The 22,036-nt window shown below is 31.3% G+C and overlaps 1 protein-coding gene across 1 annotated transcript; it reads right to left on the bottom strand.

Moving 5' to 3' along the window:
- Positions 1–3,294: 3,294 nt before the first annotated feature.
- Positions 3,295–20,441, bottom strand: LOC146527550 (multicopper oxidase 3-like). The gene is made up of 5 exons (XM_085204462.1): positions 20,044–20,441; positions 18,691–18,790; positions 17,156–18,231; positions 10,473–10,652; positions 3,295–4,280 (listed from the first exon to the last, which is right to left on the bottom strand). The coding sequence occupies exons 1-5, from the start codon at positions 20,180–20,182 to the stop codon at positions 3,910–3,912; spliced, it is 1,866 nt and encodes a 621-aa protein (XP_085060588.1). The 5' UTR covers positions 20,183–20,441; the 3' UTR covers positions 3,295–3,909.
- Positions 20,442–22,036: the final 1,595 nt, after the last annotated feature.

Below are 22,036 nucleotides of genomic sequence, written 5' to 3'. Positions count from 1 at the left end.
CACGTATTTAAAATTTACAGTTATATATCACCCACGAGTCCCACGGCGCCCTAAAAAATATAATTTTAACACATTAACTATATAGTCTCGCTTCACGTTGTATCCCACACACAGCAGGGTAGGCAGAGGGAACCGAGAGTTAAGACACTCCGTTCCCCACTTACCTCTGAATTTAGTTTTCCATTTTTTCGCGTAATGGTAGGGCGAAGAAATGAAAATATAAATATTTCAATTCCTTTGATTCGGAATTGAATCCACAACCGTCGCGTTTACAATCATACGCTTGTGGCACTGCGTCACGACGGCCTTAATCTAAGTACAGTTTTTTGCGTTTTTGAATAGGCACACATTGTTTCATTATAATATTTTAAGTAACGAACAAATTGACACAACATATTTTTTCTATATATATATTAAATGAATATGGCAGCGATATTTAAACAAGCAAAAGTAAGAATGCAGTTATCGATCAAGTGCCGTTTAAAAAGTGAAAGTAGCGAGGCATAACGAGTTCCGTTTTGGTAATGTAACGAAAAGCCCAGAGACCGGCCGCGGACGTTTTGAAGTTGAGAAATAATGAATAAGCATATATTTTCAAAAGAAAAGAACAAGTAACTAATGATTTTGTAGAAAATTATTTATACTGTTTTTCACCCCTGACATTCGGGTCATGAGAATGCCGAATTGTAGAAAAACAATTTATCATATTAAATAGTATGGACTATGCGAACGAATACGTGTTATTTTTAACAGAGAGAACGGAGAGCCCAACGCTACGGTCTCTACATACCTCTTTCACCTCGTTCACTGTCATCAACCTCTTCATATATGCCCTATTTTATTTTTAAATATTTAATTTTGAAATAGTAATGTAACTCTAATTAAATAGTTTATATTACTTAAGGCGTTAGAATTTATAGAAGCAGCATAAGAACAAACCAAAAAGAAAAGTAAAATTATATTTATTTATTTCAATCTTTATATTAAAATAGCTTTTTTATTAGACGGCGATATAAAATTCCACTTTTTTCATTTTGTTCATAAATTCATACTTTGAAGCCTGAAAGCTACTTTGTAATGTGCATTTTGCAGCTGTTTTACGACACCATTTCACTATAACGACAGAAGCATAAAATCTCACTTTGCAATAATTATTCCCTTGCTCTAGTATTTGTCATTCGATATTGCTTAATTATATATTTGAGACCAGTTTGAGTTGTGGGTTCGATTCCTATTTCTATTTTATTCGCTCTATTAGTTCCGCCACTCAACACGCAATGCCTCAAGAATTCGGCGAAAAGTGGAGAGCGAAGTGTATTAGTGGGATCTCTCTGCCTACGCTGCTACATGCTGGATACAACAAGAAGCTGAAAAAAAATGTATAATATAATTCGTATAATATTTCATTTTCCGTTATCTTCTAACCTACATTTAAATGAAACTAATTTACTATTATGAAAACGGGTGAAAATTCCGCTTGAATTACAGCAAGTTGTAGGTATTCCGGGGGTATAAATCTCAGTGTAAGGGGCCTAAGGGTGCGGTATTACCGTGCCCCGAGGACCAATACATTAAATCTATTGTTAAGATAATTTAGTTCGCCCATTTTTAAATAGAAAATTTAGAACATTTTCTTGTATTTTCCTAATTTTCTTTTAATAAAAAAAATATATATTTAGATAACGGTAAAGAACTTTTATGATAATTTTTTTTAGATCTTCTATCTACTTAGTTTTTATCAGAGGCGTGAAAACTTATTGAGATTTCATCTGACTTTGGATCTAAAGGTGATCTCTAATCCTACTTTATCTTAATCTTACCTAAGCGTGAAAGGTTTTACGTTTTCTAATCACGCAAAAAGTTCTCGAATTATCTAGAGTTTTTGCTCACTAAATGTATTTGTATATACTTATATATTCCAAATTTAGAGAAATTAACTAAAATAGAAGATTTTCGTAGAAAAAACAGCAATAAAAGTATATTTGATTAATTAATTTTATAACCTAAAACATTGTTTTAAAACAATGTAAATTCATTTATTAAATTTAAATCCATGTAAGAGGCCAGTCGTGGCGCAAGGGCACAAAGTGTGACTGTAAACACGACTGGTTGTGGGTTCGAGCCCCACTCGAGGAAATGAAATATTTATTTAAATTTATATTTCTGGTGTCAAGAAAAAGCGCAGCGTTGAGTTCCGCCACTCAACACGCAATGTCTCGTAAAACTCGGCGGAAAGTGGGGAACGTAGTCTTAACAGTGCCTACCCTGCTATATACAGCTGAAGCTGATTAACTTTTTTATATCTTATAATCCTATTATTAAATTAAAACCCAATGAACTGATGCCCAGAAGGTTATCATACACTTACCTACGTTACACGTTTTCTGATTTCTCTCCATCTCTGAGCTAGCGATACCAGCTAACGACTGCTTCAAATAAAATTAATAAAAAGGCATAATAAAAATATGTAACTACAATATAATAAAAAACATAATATTACATTCTATATAACATGACATCTGTAAAAACATATTCCTTATTGAAAAGGGACAAGTTATATTCAATTTAGTTCGGAGCTGGGGAAATAAAAGCCATTTCAAAATAAGTATATGGGTATATTTACATTAGTTATTTTATTTGACATATTGAGCATAACATTACTATACATTTACTTGTCTTATTTGATTTCTACAGAAAAATTGAATAACTCACTTACCGATCTTGTATGTACGTACGATAACATGTGAATATGTTATTTTTGTTTCTGAGTCAACGGTCGTATGCGTTTCTATATAAAAGAAATATTAGTTTGGACAAGATCTATATTAATTTGAAATATTATTTATTTAGATGTAAGATATATAGTAAATTGACTGTGAATAAAAAATATTTGAATGTTATCAATTTGACCATATCATCCAATTAATATTTTAAAAATTAAACGTATTTACGTGTTGAGTGGCGGAACTGAAAGCCGCGTTTTGCCTCGACACAGGAACGAAGAAATGAAAATATTGTACATTCCTCGAATAGGAATCGAACCCACAATCTGTCTTGTTCACGCACACGTATTATCTTACCTCAAACAATATGTTCATAATTAAACAAATAAAATAACTCGAACAGAGCAAAATCCTTTACCGAGTAAACCGCGAGGCACAGTAATAAATTCTCTCATCTCTATTTAACGCTCACAAAGAGAGAAAGCAACGGACTTAAATATCCATTGTAAACATGCGACATTTAAATATACTGACGATAAGCTTATATAGTAATAAAAGGTAAGTAATAATGTTTCTTTTAGTTTTTAAATTTATTTATTATTAATAATATAAGGTCACTTAGAACATTAAGTATAATATAATATTAACATATAGAAAATAAGAAATCCCGTCAAATCTAGTTTTAGTCTCTAGATCTAGAAACTAAAATTTGATAAGACGATCTTCGCTTGGTTGGAATTAAAATAATATCACATTAGAATAAATAATTAACTTATAATAAAGCCCGAAATATATGTTTGTAAGTTGCATCCTAGTTGCTAGTCAGGTAGGTAATTTATAACAGGCATATAATAGGAACCTAGTGTTAAGGCACTTTATTCTTCACTTTCCACAGAATTTTCAAGATATTGCATGTTGAGTAGTGGTACTCAATACCGGTGTTGCCTTGGTACCAGTGCGGAAAAATTAAAATAATAATAGATAATAATCCATTCCTCCAAGTGAGATTCGAACCCACAACCGTTGAGGCTGATGTATAACATTCTTATTTTGAATTAATTTTAAATATTATTTGTATGAGAGAGCTATTTGAATCAACTTATCCAGGGCTACCATCATAGTGTAACCATTTTACATGCGAGTTATAAACACATCTCGGGCGTAATAATAAAGTAATCAGTCTTGATTATATCAAGAAATATTCAGGTCCGACGTAGGAACCACATTTAGGGAAATCCGACGGTGCTTGCACAAAGTTCCTCTGGTCACCAACTTTTAAAACAAAATCCAATCCTCTCGTCCAATGTGCTGACTTCTCATCCCTCATCATCCAAAATCCTGGGTTATCTGCCTTAAATCTTAGAGATGCCACACCAAATTTTGGTATAACTATAGTATCTTTTTCAATTGGATCTATAATGTTCTTATTGGGGAATAAGGTTCCCTCGTTGTTCATTTGTTTGATGACTTCCTTGTCAAAACTGGTATTGAAATGTCGGACTCCTGTCACATAGAAGCTGTAGCCGTGGAGATGGAATATATGGTCAGATTCGCCTCCTGAAATTAAAATTTACGCTTAATAACCTTATAAAATAAAAAAAAAACTTTAAGTGTAAACTACATATACAGATGTACATAAATGTAATATACATCTACCAGCTTACTTATATACAGTTATTATTTTTTTATAGCTTCACGCGGTATCCCGCTTATAACGGGGTAGTGAGAGGAAACTTAGTGTTAAAACGATGCGTTCTCCAAATTCCCCCATATTTTTCGAGACACCGTTGAGTGACGGAACTCAACGCTGCGCTTTGCCTTATAACCAGAGCTCGTAAACGAAAATATTTAATAATTCATTCATCCGAATCCAATGAGAATCGAACCCATAACCGTCGCGCTTACAGTCAAATAACGTGCCACTGCGTCACGACAGCCGTATGCCGTATAAAACAGAGGCAGTTATGTACTATTAAAATATATACGTAATTGCTAGAGAACAAAATTAGTATTATCTCTAGACAAGACTTGCATATCATACTATTTAATATTCACAAGTGAAACTAAATTGTCTTGTTACTCTAAACCTACTTTCTTAAAATGTATTAAAATACACGAAATAATAAGAAGCTATGAGAATTTTATGTTGTAATAATCATTTGTATTGTGGGAGATTTGTTTAGGATTAAGTTTTTGTAAAGACCTAGTTTCTGCCTGCAGCTTCGCCCAGGTAGAGTATTAACCACGACTCGTTAAAAGCGTCCAAGGTAACTCGTACTGCAGAATCTATATAATATACCTTTCTTCAATAAATGTAATATCCAGCACAATACATGCTTTGCAATTCGAACCAGTAGTTCCTGAGATTAACGCGTTCAACCAAACATATAAAAGCTTTATAACATTAGTACAGATACAATCCACCCAAATTCTTATTTTAGGAGAAGCTGTTGAATATACAAGTTAAATTTAAACTTAATATATTAAAATCAATGTATGGTCGAGTTTTAAAACACCTAAACTAATATTTTAAATATGTAAATTAACATTTCTAATATTCTTATTAATGAGGAATCGAAAGTGGAATCGTTTAAAACTTTAGGAGGAAATTAAAATGGTATTTCATATACATATATTTCACCATTTCTGTAATATAATTAATTACTATATAATCAATTGTCCCATTTATATGTAAATAACGATATAAATAATTTTCCCATTTATATACTTGTCTTTATATGATAATAATTAATATTAACGAATTAAATGCTCAATGGCAACGTTTTTGACTGACCACAATAGTTGCTACTTCAAATACGACACGGATTTTTTTTTATTTAAATATTAAATGCTTAAAGTATTTATTGACATTTTTGCTTATTTTTTAATGCAAATTAATTAACTTTTACAATTAATTCAGAATTTATGTTTTTTATCGATTTAACCTTTCAGATGTCACTTAAGGTCGGAAGAATATAATTTACTAGCGGACCCGGACGCGGCTACGCCTGCTTGAAATACAAGAATATAATTTCTATAGAAATATAATTTCAATCTAGATGAAATGCTAAAAGCGACTATTATATTTTTTTTCATAAGGATGAATATCAAAATGTCGCGGTAACGAACGCGGTCGCGTAGCGACGACGGTTGTTATTAACATTTTGTCATTAACATTTAACATTGTGACGCAAACATACCAGTTGGCGGATGCAATTTCCTCTACAGATTATGTTTCTTTATGAGTATCATATATTTTAATGATGTATATGTAAATTACTTGATCGTTTTATTAGACACAATTTGTCGAAGTTTATAGTGTAACATAGAAATGACAAGAACGTAATTACGCGTAAGCTACGGGAGTGTGAATCGCACCTAAAAATATAAAATCTCTTTATTACTAGTTACTCAGAAAACGTATAAAAATTTGAACGTAGCGGGATTTGAACCCCGTGCCTCTATGGAAACTACTACTAAGCTATTTATTACTACAAAAGTCTTTATTATTACAGAAATGTTGAGAAGTTGAACCCACAAGTCAAAACCTTATGAACTTTAACACATAAGTAGCTGCATTTGTTAAATTTATAGGTACAATATTAAAACCTTCTACGGTTAGTAAAATCTATGAATTTTTAATATACAATATTCTATGTCACTTACATTAAATCCAAAAAGAATTTCATGGCTATACTTAAGTATTTATTTACAACAAACAAAATTTATAATTTATATGACAAGTGTAACAAGTAGAAGTGTAAACATGTGAAATTATAGTATGATAATATAATAACACCTTTCATAGAAAGTTGGGAAGTAAATTGTAATATAATAAATATACAGGTGTTCAGTTTCACGGACACCTAATACCTATTATAAGAAACAATTATATTGCCGACGTCGCTCTTCACTCTTGTAATTTTACCTTAGTTTAGAAAGAATACAACTCGTATGTTTTTACATGAAAATCTAAATTTCTTTCGCCTCATCTAACACTCGTTACAGCATTGATTTCTCTGCAATATTTCTGGAATGGCCGAAAAGTGGAGAAGAAAGGAATGTATTAGAGGGTATTTCACCTTCCCCACTTTCCGGTGTATTTTTCGAGGCATTGTGTGTTGTGGCGAAGAAAAGAATATAATAATAAATAATAATTATATCCCCGAATAGGAATCGAACCTACAACCGGCGGTAACAGACGCACGCTTGAGCCCCTACGTACTATTTAAAGCTGATAACGAATATCATATACTACGAGTATATTAAACAAAGAGCTGTTAGAAAGCATATAATATGAGACTACCAATTTCAAAGATACTATACTATTTAAGCTTCTACTATAGTGTATATCTTGTATGTGTAAAGGCTAAGTGTAGTGAAAATAGAGCGCAATTAAGTTCCTGCTGAAATCCTTTATGTTGCAAAATTTTCTGCTACGTTTTCAGTTTTACGGAAGTTTAGCACAAAATGTATAAGTACTAATAAGATTTTTGTAAAGCGTTCTTTCTGTTAAAATCTATCACAAAGTTGTTATATTATTGTCATTTGCGTAAGTAATAAAGGTACCAAGTATATTAATTAAATATACACATTTTAAATTAAAATATATCAGCTTCACGCTGTATCCCGCACACAGCAGGGTAGTCAGAGTGAACCTAGTGTTTTGACACTACGTTCCCCACTTTCTGCCGAATTGTGGGGGCATTGCGTGTTGAGTGACAAAACTCAACGAAGCGAAGATTTTTTTGTTCTTTTTTTTAAATACAAAACAATTATAAATATGCTCTACTATTTAAATACCTACCTACATCATATCTTCATAAAAAAAATAATTAATTTAAAACTGTTTATAACCCAGTTTCAAGAGAGAGGTATAATCAACAGGTTATCAGCACAGCCCGAAGCACCTAATCTCGTGAATTGTACATGAATAATGCAACCAAAAGGTTTCTTGAGAAAGCAACTAACGCTCACGAGCGCCTGTCATACCACTCGTCAAAACGTAAAATGAAATAACTGTTGTGTAAGTCCAAGTGTTTGTGCCAATACAAATACATACTTACAAATTTATAATAAATTTCTATATTCCATTAGGAAATGTTGTTTGTAATATTTTATTATAGAAAATATCTTTAATATTTAAATGTACCTTGAATTTATATTCGTATTTAGATAAACCCAGTGCTAAAATTCGTGTTCAAAACGAAGATGGCAAAAAATTATTTAAATATACGTAACAAGTAGGTCAAATTCGCATTTTGAAAGTATAATCGCAATAAATTAAAGTAAATTTGACTTCGTTCTCTATATATTAAATTTAATAATACAGTAACGGTTTGTATTATAAAATTAAATTCTTGTATTGGATATTAGTTCAGTTCTCTAGTTGTAAATATCAAGAATCAAAGCTTATAGAGATCAATCATGGCTGTCCTAATTATTGCAGCACGCAATCAAATATACTAGTCTGGTTATGATTTGAGTCATGGGTTGAGGATTTGAATCCGTTTTAACTGATAGTATATTTACATTTATTAATGTATCTTATCAGAGTCTAATTGTTAAATTATTTTATTAAAAAGAAAAATAAAATACAAATCTAAATCTTACAAAAACTAGTAAATAAGCAATATTTTTGAACTCAAGTAATAATGTAGAAGGTATGTTTTTTCACAAATCTTGACGTCTCAAATTTTTTTAATATATTTAAAAAGAAGCACATGCTATCATCCTGTTTTAAAATGTATATTAAACTTAATCGACACAAACCTTTTAAGGCACAGATGACCTAAAAGACACCGGAAACTCATCACCAATACACACATCAGTCATTTCCTATACAAACTTCACCTCATCTCGGTATTGTATAAAATATGTAAATATTGTCACAGACTCCATCCTCCGACTCGTGCTATACAGTGTCTAGCTTTCCAACAAGGAAAGTCAAAACCTTTTAAGCTTAGTTCTTAAAGAAACATCCATCGGAAAAGTGCATTCTTATTTGTTTTGTTCAACACTTATGCCATTTTATAGAATTTAACTTAGTAAGCACTTAAACTTAAGTTGCTAAGCTATATACTTACAAGTTTTACATAAGTTGTTTGTGAATCAATGCTAGTGATAATGGAATTTCTGGTTCTGGTGACAATGGAAGCTAGTGAAACATCACTACATCTTCTCCTTCCGACCAACAAGACATGGCATGTTTACGGATGATCCACGTCCAATGCCACACATAACCGGACCAAAGCAGTATTTCGTTATTTTTATAGACAAAAATAAATAAGAATAACGGAAAGAAATTTTATGATTTCGTTCTCAATGTTTTCCTTTCCCCAAGATATTGTCAGTGACTAGAAAACGAATTAACAGTAAAGCTAGCCAACCTAAACAACCTAACCCAAATACCATTTCACTTTTTTTTATTATAAACTTATTCAAATAGTCAACTTTATATGATTTAAATAAATATTGAAAGTATTGGATAGAAATTAACAGACGAGCAAAAGTTTCCCAAGGACAAACATCGATAGAGTTTGTTGGCTGTTATTATTTACTCTATTCATATGCGAGATACGCTACTATTTGATTCGGACAAATAAAGCGATTTGTGAAGCAAATTTTCGAAGAACTTCTCAGACTTGTGATATAACCATCGTGAGATTTTTCAATTCGACAGCACGATAGTCGATTTCTAAACTATTAGAATAATATAAATAACTTTAAATAAAATAATGTCAATATTTCCACGCATAGAACAATAACTTATAGTGGGATCAGTCATCACAGTGTGAATGTAAATGCGACAGGTTGTGGGTTCCATTCCCATTCGAGGTAATGAAATATTTAATATTTTCATTTCTTCGCTTTGATGTCGAGGCAAAGCGCGTAGAGTTGCGCCACTCAACACGCAATGCCTCCAGAAGTCGTCGAAAATGGGTAACGTAGTATCTTCTGGGGTATTACTAACAGCCTACATCTGCCAGTCCGTAAGTCTCATATAATCCACTCGAGTCAGTCGGCGTTCCCTTAAAAGGGTTTACTCACAATAAAAATTAATATACTATTTTATCCAGAACCAAATCAATTACATTATAAATTAAAATTTTACTTAAAAAAATATAAAATTACGACCACCGCTTATTCTCAAACACAATTTTCCAACTAAAATACCGTATTTATACTGACTATAAAGGCATTAGCACTTCCTTTGATCCACAATCGTAGAGAATTATACAATTACTAAGGTATTAATATATTTCAGAGTATAATCCCTAACGCTGTCCAGTGCCTGTGGAAATTATCGAGGGTATTCCCGCATAAGGTTCAGGCTAACATTTTGTAAGCCATATTTGCTTCAAACAAACATAACTCGGCGGTAAATTAGAGTGATAAGTACTTAGCATTTACACTTAGTGTTTGCTCGCTTCGCTGTTACCCAGGATTTTAAAACAATATTGTTCAACGAAACCTATTTATACTGTATATAGCTGTTCTTTCGTAATTTTACATGAAAAAAATTAATGGAACAGTATATTTTATAAATAAATATAATTTAAATACGGTAGAAAACTTTCTATTGTTTGTTACCCTATTTAAATCAATACGTTCGTTTAAATTTTGCTACAAGCTAATGAAGAAATTGGAATACAAATATATTTTTTATTTAGAAATACAAATCTAAAGAAAGAAAAAAAATATATTTTATAAATACTTATTAGTATAAATACAGTAACATATTTTTACCTTGATCAAACATTATTAACTCGACAGTAGAGTGCAGCGGGACGTGCTTGACGTGAACGCATTCCTCTCCATCTCCAGGCCCATCAGGGCATATTGCCTCTGGAGCTACATCAGCAGTTTGAGTTAGCAGTGGTGACGCCGGATACGTGAAGCGATGACCATCTGTTTGACCCCAGCTCTCTGTGTAAAAAAACATTAAACTATGTAATGTATATACTTAGGTATGTAAATGTATGTTTAGTTTTATGCAACAATATATAGGAATAATTTAATATTAATATTCTCGTTAAAAAATTGTTTAATATTACTTTAAAGCTCTACTTATTTTAAAAAACCATAACAAATAAGCTAACATAGCTAATAATGAAGAAATACACAAAATGGTTTAGACGAAACATTACCACGCATAAAATATTAATAGATTTTTAAATACCGTATTTTAAATATATTTTGATAACAGTATTGTTAAGATAATATAATATTTCTATATAACAATATAATATTCATATAAGCACAGTATTTCAAGAGCTACAGTCAGCTGGGGATAATTAGTGTTTACGAGCACTTGCACAACTCAGCAAATGGCGTACGAACTGCTGCAATACGTTACTTCAAACATAAAACTAATATTACCTCGTATTTCACGCCTTAACAAATGAGGCGTATATGAAGTATATTTTTAATAGTATATGTATATTTTTCAACTTCCCGCTATATCCCGCACACAGCAGGGTGTTAATTAACTCCACTCAACACTTTTTGCTAAATTCTGGAGGCACTACGTGTTGAGTGGCGGTACTCAACGCCGTGTTTTTGCCTCGACACGAAAGCAAAATTACAATCAAATAGGAATACAAAATAAAGAAAGAATTACTTACAATATCTCTTTCAAATTGCTATATATTAAGAAGATAATATATCAAATTACAAATATTTTAATCAATCGATAAATACTGTAAATTTTATCATAAATAATGGAATTTTCTAACGCTACGCTTTCACAGAGTATATAAAATAAGAATACTACATTCAATAATGTACTCAAAGACACTAATTATAGTTTACGAGCACTCTCGCAACTGGGTAAATGATATAGGAATACTGCACCGCGTTACGATGAGCTTAAAAGTTTTATAAGTAAGTGTACGTACATTTGTAGGTATCTACCTATATACAGCATACCCTCATACATGTTTTACTTTGAAGCGTAAATCGCAATTTTAACTTTAACCAAGACAAACTTAAAGCTTTTGGAAATATTAGGTGCTACGATACCACCAAACGTTGTATCAGAACTTTGGAGGATTATTATAAATATTTTTTCTCTCTGTAATATGGCGCTTGCGGCTTCGCCCGCTTATTCTATTCAATTATTGCTTAGATTACTGTTGGTGGTTGTTAGGTACTGATCTTGCTTACGTGTTCTAATAAAATTTATCTTAAAGGCAATATCCTAGTCTTTCATATAATCATATTTGGGATACAGAAATATATTAAAAATAAACATTCCTTTAACATTTTTTATTATTGTCATATTTATTAACTCTATATAATTATGTTTTTATCTTGTTACTATAATAGGGTTATAATTTCTTTTTTTATTTCTCAGGAGATATAAAGTTAGTAATTTCCCTATTACGTCGTCTCGAGGCTCACGTATAATCCTTCGTATCGATTTTCTAGTTCGAGGATTTGTGGTTTATCGAATTAGTTGAAAATGTCTAACTTTTGCCGGTAAAGCGTTCAACACAGACAAAGGCGCTTAACTCTGCCGTTATAAAGCGTCACTTTAGAATAACTAACTCAACTTTTCTCTTTGCCGGTGCAAAAGTTTTTAAATTATCAGGTATGTTAGCTGTTATAGCTTTTTTTTACAGCTTCACGCTGTATAGTGTATATAGCAGGGTAGGTAGAGGGGACCTAGAGTTAATACTCTCCGTTTCCCAGTTTCCACAGAATTTTATTTTATGTTGAGAAGTGAAACTCAACGCCGCACTATTCCTTGACACCAGAGCGAAGAAATGAAAGCCTCACGACGAACAGGTAAGCCGATTTAAAAAAAAATACTATAAGCAGAACGGTAACTATATTTACCTACATGTACAAAACAAACTAAAACAAACGATAATGAATTTACCTAAATAACATTAATTTTATTATATTCCTCAACTAACACAGCAAGACACGCTTACCTAACTACTAATATATTTTCACATATCACAAATATATACTAAAATGAAATTTCCTAGACGTCCAAGTTGTAAAATTATTTACCCACTTTCCTAAAACATTTGCCTAGTTGCAAAATTTCAAGGTGCCGCGTAACACGGGTCGATACCCAGTAGGTACCCAACGCCATTCTTTAATTTCTTTCCTGTTCACTCCCATTCGACTAACGGCGATATAAAATATTCATGAAGGCTTATTGCTAATCCATTGCTTAATAAATCGGGACGGTATTATCGAAATCACTTTTTATGTAATAATACTAATAACAATATAATTGTTTGTTTGTTAATCTTTACTGATATTTAATTGTAACTGGTGGCAGACTCAACATGTAAAGCCTCCAGAATTCGGCAGAAAGTAGGGAACGGAGTGTCATAACACTAGGCCTCTCCATCTGTCTACACTGAGGTGTGCGGGATAGCGTGTAGCTGATAAGTGGTCGCATGGAAGGTGATGAGAAAATCTATTATTGAGGGTATTTATTATTATGGCGATCGTTATATCCTGCTATATTTTATTATAATTATATTAATAATTAATTTATATTCAGTAAAATTAAATAACGAGATCGGCGGCTAAAATAAATATTTCCATTTACGTTAATTATCTTTCCAATCACATCATATGTAATTACGTTATTTTCATTTAAATCTATAAGTAATCATTAACTATTATCTCCAATTAATAAATGCGCATAACGATTGCTTAATTTACATACAATATATTGTTTTTGACGTAGGTACCGGGTTACTATTAATTATTTATTAATAGTGTGAACGTCATTAATTGTATTAATTAACTTGTAGACTCGTAATCGTACCTGTGGCAAGGTTTTGTTGCAATATATTTATTATTCTATTTGTATAAATAATACTTTATAATAAGAATAGGAATGCCTATTTATTATTTTTTCCGTCATGCCTCATTTAAATCGGTTAAGCCGTTTCTGAGATTAGCGCGCGCTTTTGCACCGACAAATCAAAAACAAATGTTATACAGTTTTGGGTTTTATTATATTAATATAATAATAATAATATTACATGTCCTCAATAATAGATTTTCTCTTAAATCTCCCATGTACAAACAGCGATCAGTGCAATTTTATTATATGTATGTATAAATTACGAAAGCCCCAAAAATAGCGTATAAGAAAATAAAGTAACCATTAACAAATACGCCAATAGAAAGTACAAAAATCCACACAATTTTTCTATTTCTATTTTTTAATATTAAAATTAAATAATTAATGTATACCAGTATATTTAACTTATATAACACTACAATATTAAGGAACATAACATGTCTCTATTGGACTTTATATAATATCGCTCAAAGTGTAACGTAAGTGAAAGCTAATTACAAATTCTATATTATAACGAGGTCAATTAAACTGATAAACTATAAAAACAAACTTTGTATTTAATAATAAATACATTTTAAAATTTAAATAAATAAAGGAAATAATTACATAAAGTGAATGTGATAAAAAAATAACTAACTTGAATATTTTAAATAAATAACTTAAATGTTTATAACTTTTACAGAAGCTATAATAATATCGAATCCATTTTGTTGCAATTGGATTGCCTTTCTCGTAGAATGCAAGGTTTTTAGGTACAATGTCGTTCACTACTGGGCCTTTTTTATAAGGAAATCCTTTTACGGCTATACTGGCCGAGTGGAATCTTGGCCTGGCCTGGCTGCCCTGAAATTAGTTGTAGATGGCTGCACATATTATATATTAAGGTTTTTCTTACTTGCCATCGTTTTCCTCCCGATTTAACAATGCGCTAAAGTCCAGCTTCTTAAGTTAGTCTACCATACTGTACCTACCTACCAAGATCTGACGGTGCTCCTCATTTAACATCAACGTCACTAAACTTATGTCATCAACTTTATGAAATATCAATTATTTTTACTAAAATAAAGAAAAAAACAGCTTCATGTATGTGACAGTACAGTGTTAAGACACTGTGTTTCCCACTTTCGAAACTGAATTTTTCGAGGCATTGCAAGTTGAGTGGCGGAACTCAACTCTAGACTATCGCTTTGGTGCAGAATGGCGAAGATATGAAAATATCGAACTTACAATAGTGACGATACGATTGAAATAATCTTTATTGATTCTTCGTATTTATCATACTTCTACATATTTTATAACAAACTAATTACATTCTCATTCATTTTGGACACAATTTTTGTCCCTTCACTAAATAGGATTTCGTGTAAACACAACATATGCATTAAACGCTCTCAACCTCATTAACATTAATCCATATTTATAAGGGACAGATAGATCTCTCCTAATCTGATTGTGGTACACGCCGTCACTGTTATACATATTTTATTTTTATTATAACTGTTTATTGTATTATTAGAAATAGGCTTATTTCTAGTAAACATTATTATAAGTAATTATTCTGTTCTTCTCTTCTGTTCTTATTACTGTTCAAGAATATTTAGAGGATAAAGATGTATGGAATTAATGTCTATTGAATGTCAGGCAGGATAGCTGCCAGCTAATGTAATAGTAAAATATATCATTGACTTTAAAAAGAGCAACTGTTAACTTGCCGGCTCTTCTCAGCAGAACTGCCTTCCGAACCGGTGGTAGCTTTTTGTTGATATTGTACATTCGATTCAAAAGTGCTTATAAAGTTTATTTGAATAAAGAATATTTTGAATTTGAATTTGAATTTATTAATAATATTTATTTTTTTTATTTTCCTTCCAATGCCAATTTAGTTCATTTAGAACAATGTTATAACATTTGTTATTGATTTTTAGTAAATAAGTTTTTAAAAAAATAGCTTAGGTTAGCTATTATTATAAATATTTGTAATAATAGTTTCCTTTTAATTTCCTCTAGTGATTTACTTTTTAAACTCCCCATTGCAGTTATACATAATATCTATTTATATATATTTCTAGAAATTGCAAAACAAAAACAGAGGTTGAGCAAAACTATTACAGTCCACGGCAATCAGACATCATTATTTGCGGTTATGGCGCACGTGAATAGCTCGCCTCTGATTAATTTACTTTCTTCACGCTTTAATTTACCATAATATTAGGTTTATATATGTATATTGCATGTAAATAATTAATTTTACATAGATTTAAGATTGGGATAAAATTAATTCTAAGTTTAACAATTTCATTAAAATATTTTTTATTGATATTGTTATGTAATTTTTTAAATTGGCGCCGACTTTTGTAGTAGCAGTTCATAAAACTAAGCTGGAATTCATGTGTAAGTGTTTTATTGTTATTTTATTCTAGTTAAAAGCTTGACATTATAAAAGAATAACTCTTTATTTAAGTACCATTTTTTTTACTTTACTTTGCAAACATGATCTTCTAAACAATAATAAATTATGTTTGTCTCTTTGGCCTCAAAGATTTTAGCAGTCATAGCTCAGTGACACAAGCGTGTGATTATAATCGTGGCGGTTGTAGATCGATCCTCACTCGGATGAATTATTATTTATTCATATTTTCATTTCTTCCCTCTGATAACAAGGCAAGGCGCGGGGTTGAGTTCCGCCACTCAACACACATTCGGCGGAAAGTGGGAGAACTGATACTGACTAATGATACTGATGTTTGAACACGTAACTATTTCTTTAGGTAGATACTATCCATTTGCGCTACGCTAGCACACTTAGATAATATAGATTATGTAAAAATTTTGAACAAAGTTACATAATCGCTTAGAAATTTACTTTATTAATGATTGTCAAAACCGTTACATAAGTTTTTAAAAAAATATATAATCGTAAACTAGATTTACGGATTAAATTTACAAATATAATTATTTAAAAATGTCACCAAATCCGTCTGTTTTGGCGTTATGTAAAAAGCTATTTTGTGCTTTAGTAATATTAAAAAATCTTCGACGTATGTAGCTCGATGTTCACGAAAACGTTAGCATCGTATTACTTGTACGAATATACGCTTGTATATTTAAAAGTGATTTGTGTTCGAAAAGTGATAGAAATTGTTTTTTTAAAATGTCTATTAAGCTCTAAATATTTAATATAAAATTTATTTTAATATTTTATTTTTCCAAAATTTAGTGTGTAATTATATGTTAACTTACATGACAGGATAAGAAGATATTAGTACAAAATTATAATTATAACTTTTTTTACATTGACAGCGAAAGTAGGTATATCCGTTTATATAAATTGACTTTCAAAACCGAATCGGTTTTAAAGAAATTTGATTATAAGATTACTTATAAGCTCTCTTCTAGTAGTAGTAGTAGTAGTAGTAGTAGGTACTACTAGAGAGAGAATTAACTTATGCAGTTCCAAAAATAACTAAGAAATGTATAAGAAAATCTATAAAACTAAATGATTGTATTTTACGGAAACATTTTATTTTCATATCATTCAAATAAAAAATTCTAATTACGTTTAAAAACAAAATAAAAAAAACTCTCAACTCACCGAGACGCTTTGCTGAAATTCGTCGCGTAGAGTAATTGAATGGCACATAGATAGTTTCATCGATAGCGGCGACCAAATCCGCTGGCAATTTATCAGCTGAACGCACCTCATTCAAACACAACACACCATCACTAATACATTCGTCACTAATTACTGTTGTAAACTCACGCCTCACTATCGCAGCATCACTGTCCTCGTTTTTCACCAGAACTTTTTGCTCCTGGTTTTTATATATCAGTTCCGCTTCACCTTCCAAATTCTCTTGACAATTTTTATCGGCTATTACTTTTATTTTGTACACGCCAACAGCTCTTCTGGCATCTAAAATGAAATCGGCCCGTTCACCTCTTCCTAAAGTTATTGAACTGATCGTCTCTGTTTGTATTCTATGCCCGTCTAATGCGACCAATTTAAGTGGGTGTTGGTCAACAAAGAAATTTACAGCACAACTTTTAAAGCCACCGCCGTATGCCAATCTAAATCTGTATCTTTTGCCATATTCCACGTAGAATTTAGACAAAGGCGTATCTAAAGATTCTTGGGTGTTTCCTTTGCCATTTATTAATAGCGACTCTGCGTTAGGTATTTTTGATGTCACTCCAGCTAGCGGACCCATAGAGTGGCCCCATTCCGCAATAAATATTGTATGTTCTGTATCATCCACGTCATATAAACTTCGCAGTGGGTCAAGTCTAGGTGACTGACGAACTATAAACGCTCCAGCAAGTCCATCTGCAGCATCCGCAGCAGAATGAGCGTGGTACATATGAGTTCCTACAGCGGATGCGCGGAATTTGTACTGGAAAGTCGTGTATGCAGGTTGAGGACACTGTGTTAGCATTGGAGCCCCATCCATAAAAGGCGTCTCTTTTTGCGGTTGACCGCGCCAGTGTATTGAAAGGGCATGCGCAGGCGCACGGTGGACGACGTCAACAACAAGAATATCATTTTGGCAGACATGGAAGGCCGGTGCCGGTAATTGCCTATTTGCCGATAAAACTCCTCGTTCACGACCATCTGCTGTTATACACATAGGCGGGCAGTCGCTGCCATCTTCTGCACAGTTGTTGCAGGATCTACGAAAAAATATTAAAATCCAATAAAATGTTTTGAAATATCTTTTGCCCGGCGTTGAGTTCCTCGTGAGAACTCAACACGCAATGCCTCTAAAAATTCGACGGAAAGAAAGAATGGAATGTCTTAACACTATGTTCTCTCTGCCTACCCTGCTATATACGGGGTTTATACAGCTTGAAGCTGATAAAAAAAATATATTTTAAACTTCATTGTCCATACGTCCCTTTGTAATAACGCTAATTCTAACGTTTGAATCTTGAACTATTAAACGGTCAAAGCTTTCGCTTTTTAGTCATTAATTTAATCGATTATCGGTATAATGGTTCTAGCAAATACATTTTATTTCGCTTTAATCTTATAGGTGAAATGCAAATACTTCTTTATTTGTAAAAATATAGAAAACTGCAAAAGTATAAGCGATATTTTTCTATTTGGTTAGGATATACAAAAGTACTTACTTGCTATAGGTTTTGTACACTTCGATAACCAGCTTTACTCGGCAAATCATGGGCCAATCTAATTCATGACATTGACGATCACAGTTTTCGAAATATTCCTCTGTAACAACAAAAAAGTTACATCAATTTTAAGTTATTTTTTTATCGATTCCTGTCTTTTTGCTTTTGCCTTATCAGGCTGAGAATTCGATCGTATTTTTCATTTTCTGACATATAGAAGTCATTAGCCATCATTTTTTGGTTGTAAATAACAATCGAAAAACCGATCGAAGAGATAGAGTTCAGCCATTTTTGTCAATGCATTTTGTATAAAGGCACTTAATAATAATTATTTCTCTTCTATCATAATAAGAATATAATATTAAGCTTACAAAATAACAAATTAATTAAATATTAAGTGTTAACTTAATTGTCGAAAGTATAAATACATTAAAATTTACGGCCTAACTATAAAACCACTAACACAATTAACTTCCATTTGCCACAAACCAAGTGGTTTGGCTTGTTCAATAATAATAAATAGAAGTCAACAGTCGTAAAACTTAATAATAAAGAATAACGGCTACCCATATTAAGTGAAACATAATAAACATAGAGAGTAATGGATAAATAGAAGCTTTATTTTAACTGTATTGACTTAACATAGCAAAAAGTTTTATTACCATCTTATATACCGTAAATAATAAAAAACTTACTTTTAAGAAATAAGAAAAATAATATGAAAGACTTTTGCTACGGTTTAACTGTTATTATTTATTACACATGTATATTTACATATAAATTAGATGTCTTACATTGGCTGCTTGGTAATTTTTATAATTAACTAACTTTTATTTTTCTATATCAAACTGTTCATAGTCTTGTGACCCACATTATTGAAGTTATTTCAAAATAATATAAAACGGACGGAGTTATTGAGATTACATAGTTAAATTCTTAAATAAAGTTTGTGTTTTACTGTAACTTCTAATAATAATAATTAAAGAAAGATTTCTTTTAAAATGTTACGAATTTTAAGCGGCAAAAAAGGGAACGTTCAAAAAGATAATAACTGGTAGGCATGTAATGAAAATATAAACGTAAGTAAAATAATAGTTTATCATCATCTATTGCCAAAATATTTAATGGTAATTGATTTAGATAGAGTTGTATTTAATGATCAATTTAAAACATGAAAAAATCAATATTAATTTATTTATTTAATATTATTGATACATTAATATCAATATTAAAACTTCATAGGAAAAAAACATATAACATTAAAAACCTATAAAAGGTAATATGAAAAGGACAAATATAATAATTCCGGTCTTTAAAAAACAAGTTTTATAAATATAGGCATGCGTAAAGTACCTGGCATCGGGGTATAGTAAACAACAACAATCACACTGGCCATTATTACAAACAACACAAGTATCCTCTGCAAGGACATGAGCATGTAATTTGGCTTCCTTATCACATCACTAGCGGTATCCATCTTCTTTACTTCCATGTTTGAATTTATTTTTTTAATTCAGTCTATGGTTAAAAGCGGTAAGGTCACTTATGACATTTTGTTTTTAAATATCGATGTTTATTAATTTAATCGAATTTAATGCGCGGCCACGCGAGTCTACCATCAAGTGGCGACTGGAAGAATGGAAACAATTTACGCGTGTTGTAACCAATGCAGCTTCAGGCATGGCCGAGACTCGAGACGGCTCCAATTCGGAAGTAAGTATATTGTACAATCTAAGATTGAAACTCTCACTGCAGTGTTATGCAATTTATATTATGTAATCGATATTAAATGTTAACGTCGAAGTCGAGCGATGCAAGATATTTTACTTTTGAAGACCTACTTTAACATAACTTTAACAAACAAAACATGGTTTATACCTTTAATTACAAGATACAATTACCCTAGCAGACAAAGATCTTGTTATATAAGGTATTATGTGTACATATAAATATATAACGTCATGTTACAGTATTGTTACGAATTAATGAGACTAATTGGTTTCTCTACCATGAATATAACGGACGAAGTAAGTAGTATCGCAAAATATGAACTTACATTGATAAATAGATCATTATTAATTAATATATCTGAAATTAATAATATGTGTGATTTTAAATTACTTTAAAATACGTGGAATAAACTTAAACTCATGAACATTAATGAAATAATAATACCAACAAACACACACACACACACAGTACATTTATACTAGAAAATTAAAGCTTAAAGCAAAATAATAGCTTAAACTGTATTAACGATTGTTTACTCAAATCTATAAAGTAAGTAAACACTGTGACAAATTAGCCCACTAACACCACAATTCTACACAATAGAAGGCAAATGAATGCTTAAGTCGTAATTACATTTTCATTTTAACCGTAAAAAAGTATTTAAATTTGAAAGAAAACGTTTAAAGTAAAAGGTTCCGCCAAAGACTTGTGATTTACGATTTCATAATAAAAATGTGGCTTCACCGCCTTTAGTTTCATCACGCCACGCCGTCCTTGGCCCGGTCCACATACACGCTTATGTAATAATATACCACTATATTATTATTAACTAAACCTTATTATTACATGCAATTTAAATATAATGACAGTTCTTATTTCTTTATTTCTTCGTAGGTATTATACAAACTATATTTATAGCTGGCTCGTTAGCTAACTTAAAAAACGTAATGTGAGTCCTGTATTTATTATTAAAAAAATAATATTAATAACCCGACTCAAAAGTCGGAAGCTACCACCTACTGTGAAAACATTTCGTGTGAGGAATGACGCGATGGTTTACAAAAGCACATACTTTTAAAACATCGTAAAAATGTTACGGTAATGATACGGTATTTTAAAGTAGGTACGTACTTTCCATTTTTTTACTTTTTATCACGATATTGTAATATCTTATTACAAAATAAAAATACAATAAAATGAAACTTTACGTTAAATAAAAATTATACTTAACATTTTATATATTTAAACAGGGATGATGAAGTGAAAGATGCTGTAGAAAGAAATAATAAAATCTCCGACAGCACAAAACGAAAGCACTGATAAAGACGAAGCGTGAAAATTCAGAGACACAAAGAGATGAAATGTTAACAGACAACTTCCGGCAAATCACGAAGCTTTTTTAGCGACAAGTTTAAAGATTCCCGAGATCGTTTATCAATATAAATAAGTTGAAAGTGCTTCAATCGAGAAAAGGACAGGTGTAGACAGAAAAGGGCCTTCGGAGGCCTTATATGAAGAGGTTGATGACAGTGGACGAGGCAAAAGAGATGCACTCTGCATCTCTCTATCTCTACAGAGCGATGACCGTAGCGTTAGACGCTCCGTTCTCATTAAT

The sequence above is a fragment of the Heliconius melpomene genome, chromosome 20, assembly GCF_056956725.1.
Source record: "Heliconius melpomene rosina isolate 202511_hmr_F chromosome 20, ASM5695672v1, whole genome shotgun sequence".
Lineage (NCBI taxonomy): Eukaryota > Metazoa > Arthropoda > Insecta > Lepidoptera > Nymphalidae > Heliconius > Heliconius melpomene.
The sequence above is the reverse complement of the archived record's forward strand: the minus strand, read 5'-3'. Positions and strand labels throughout refer to the sequence as shown.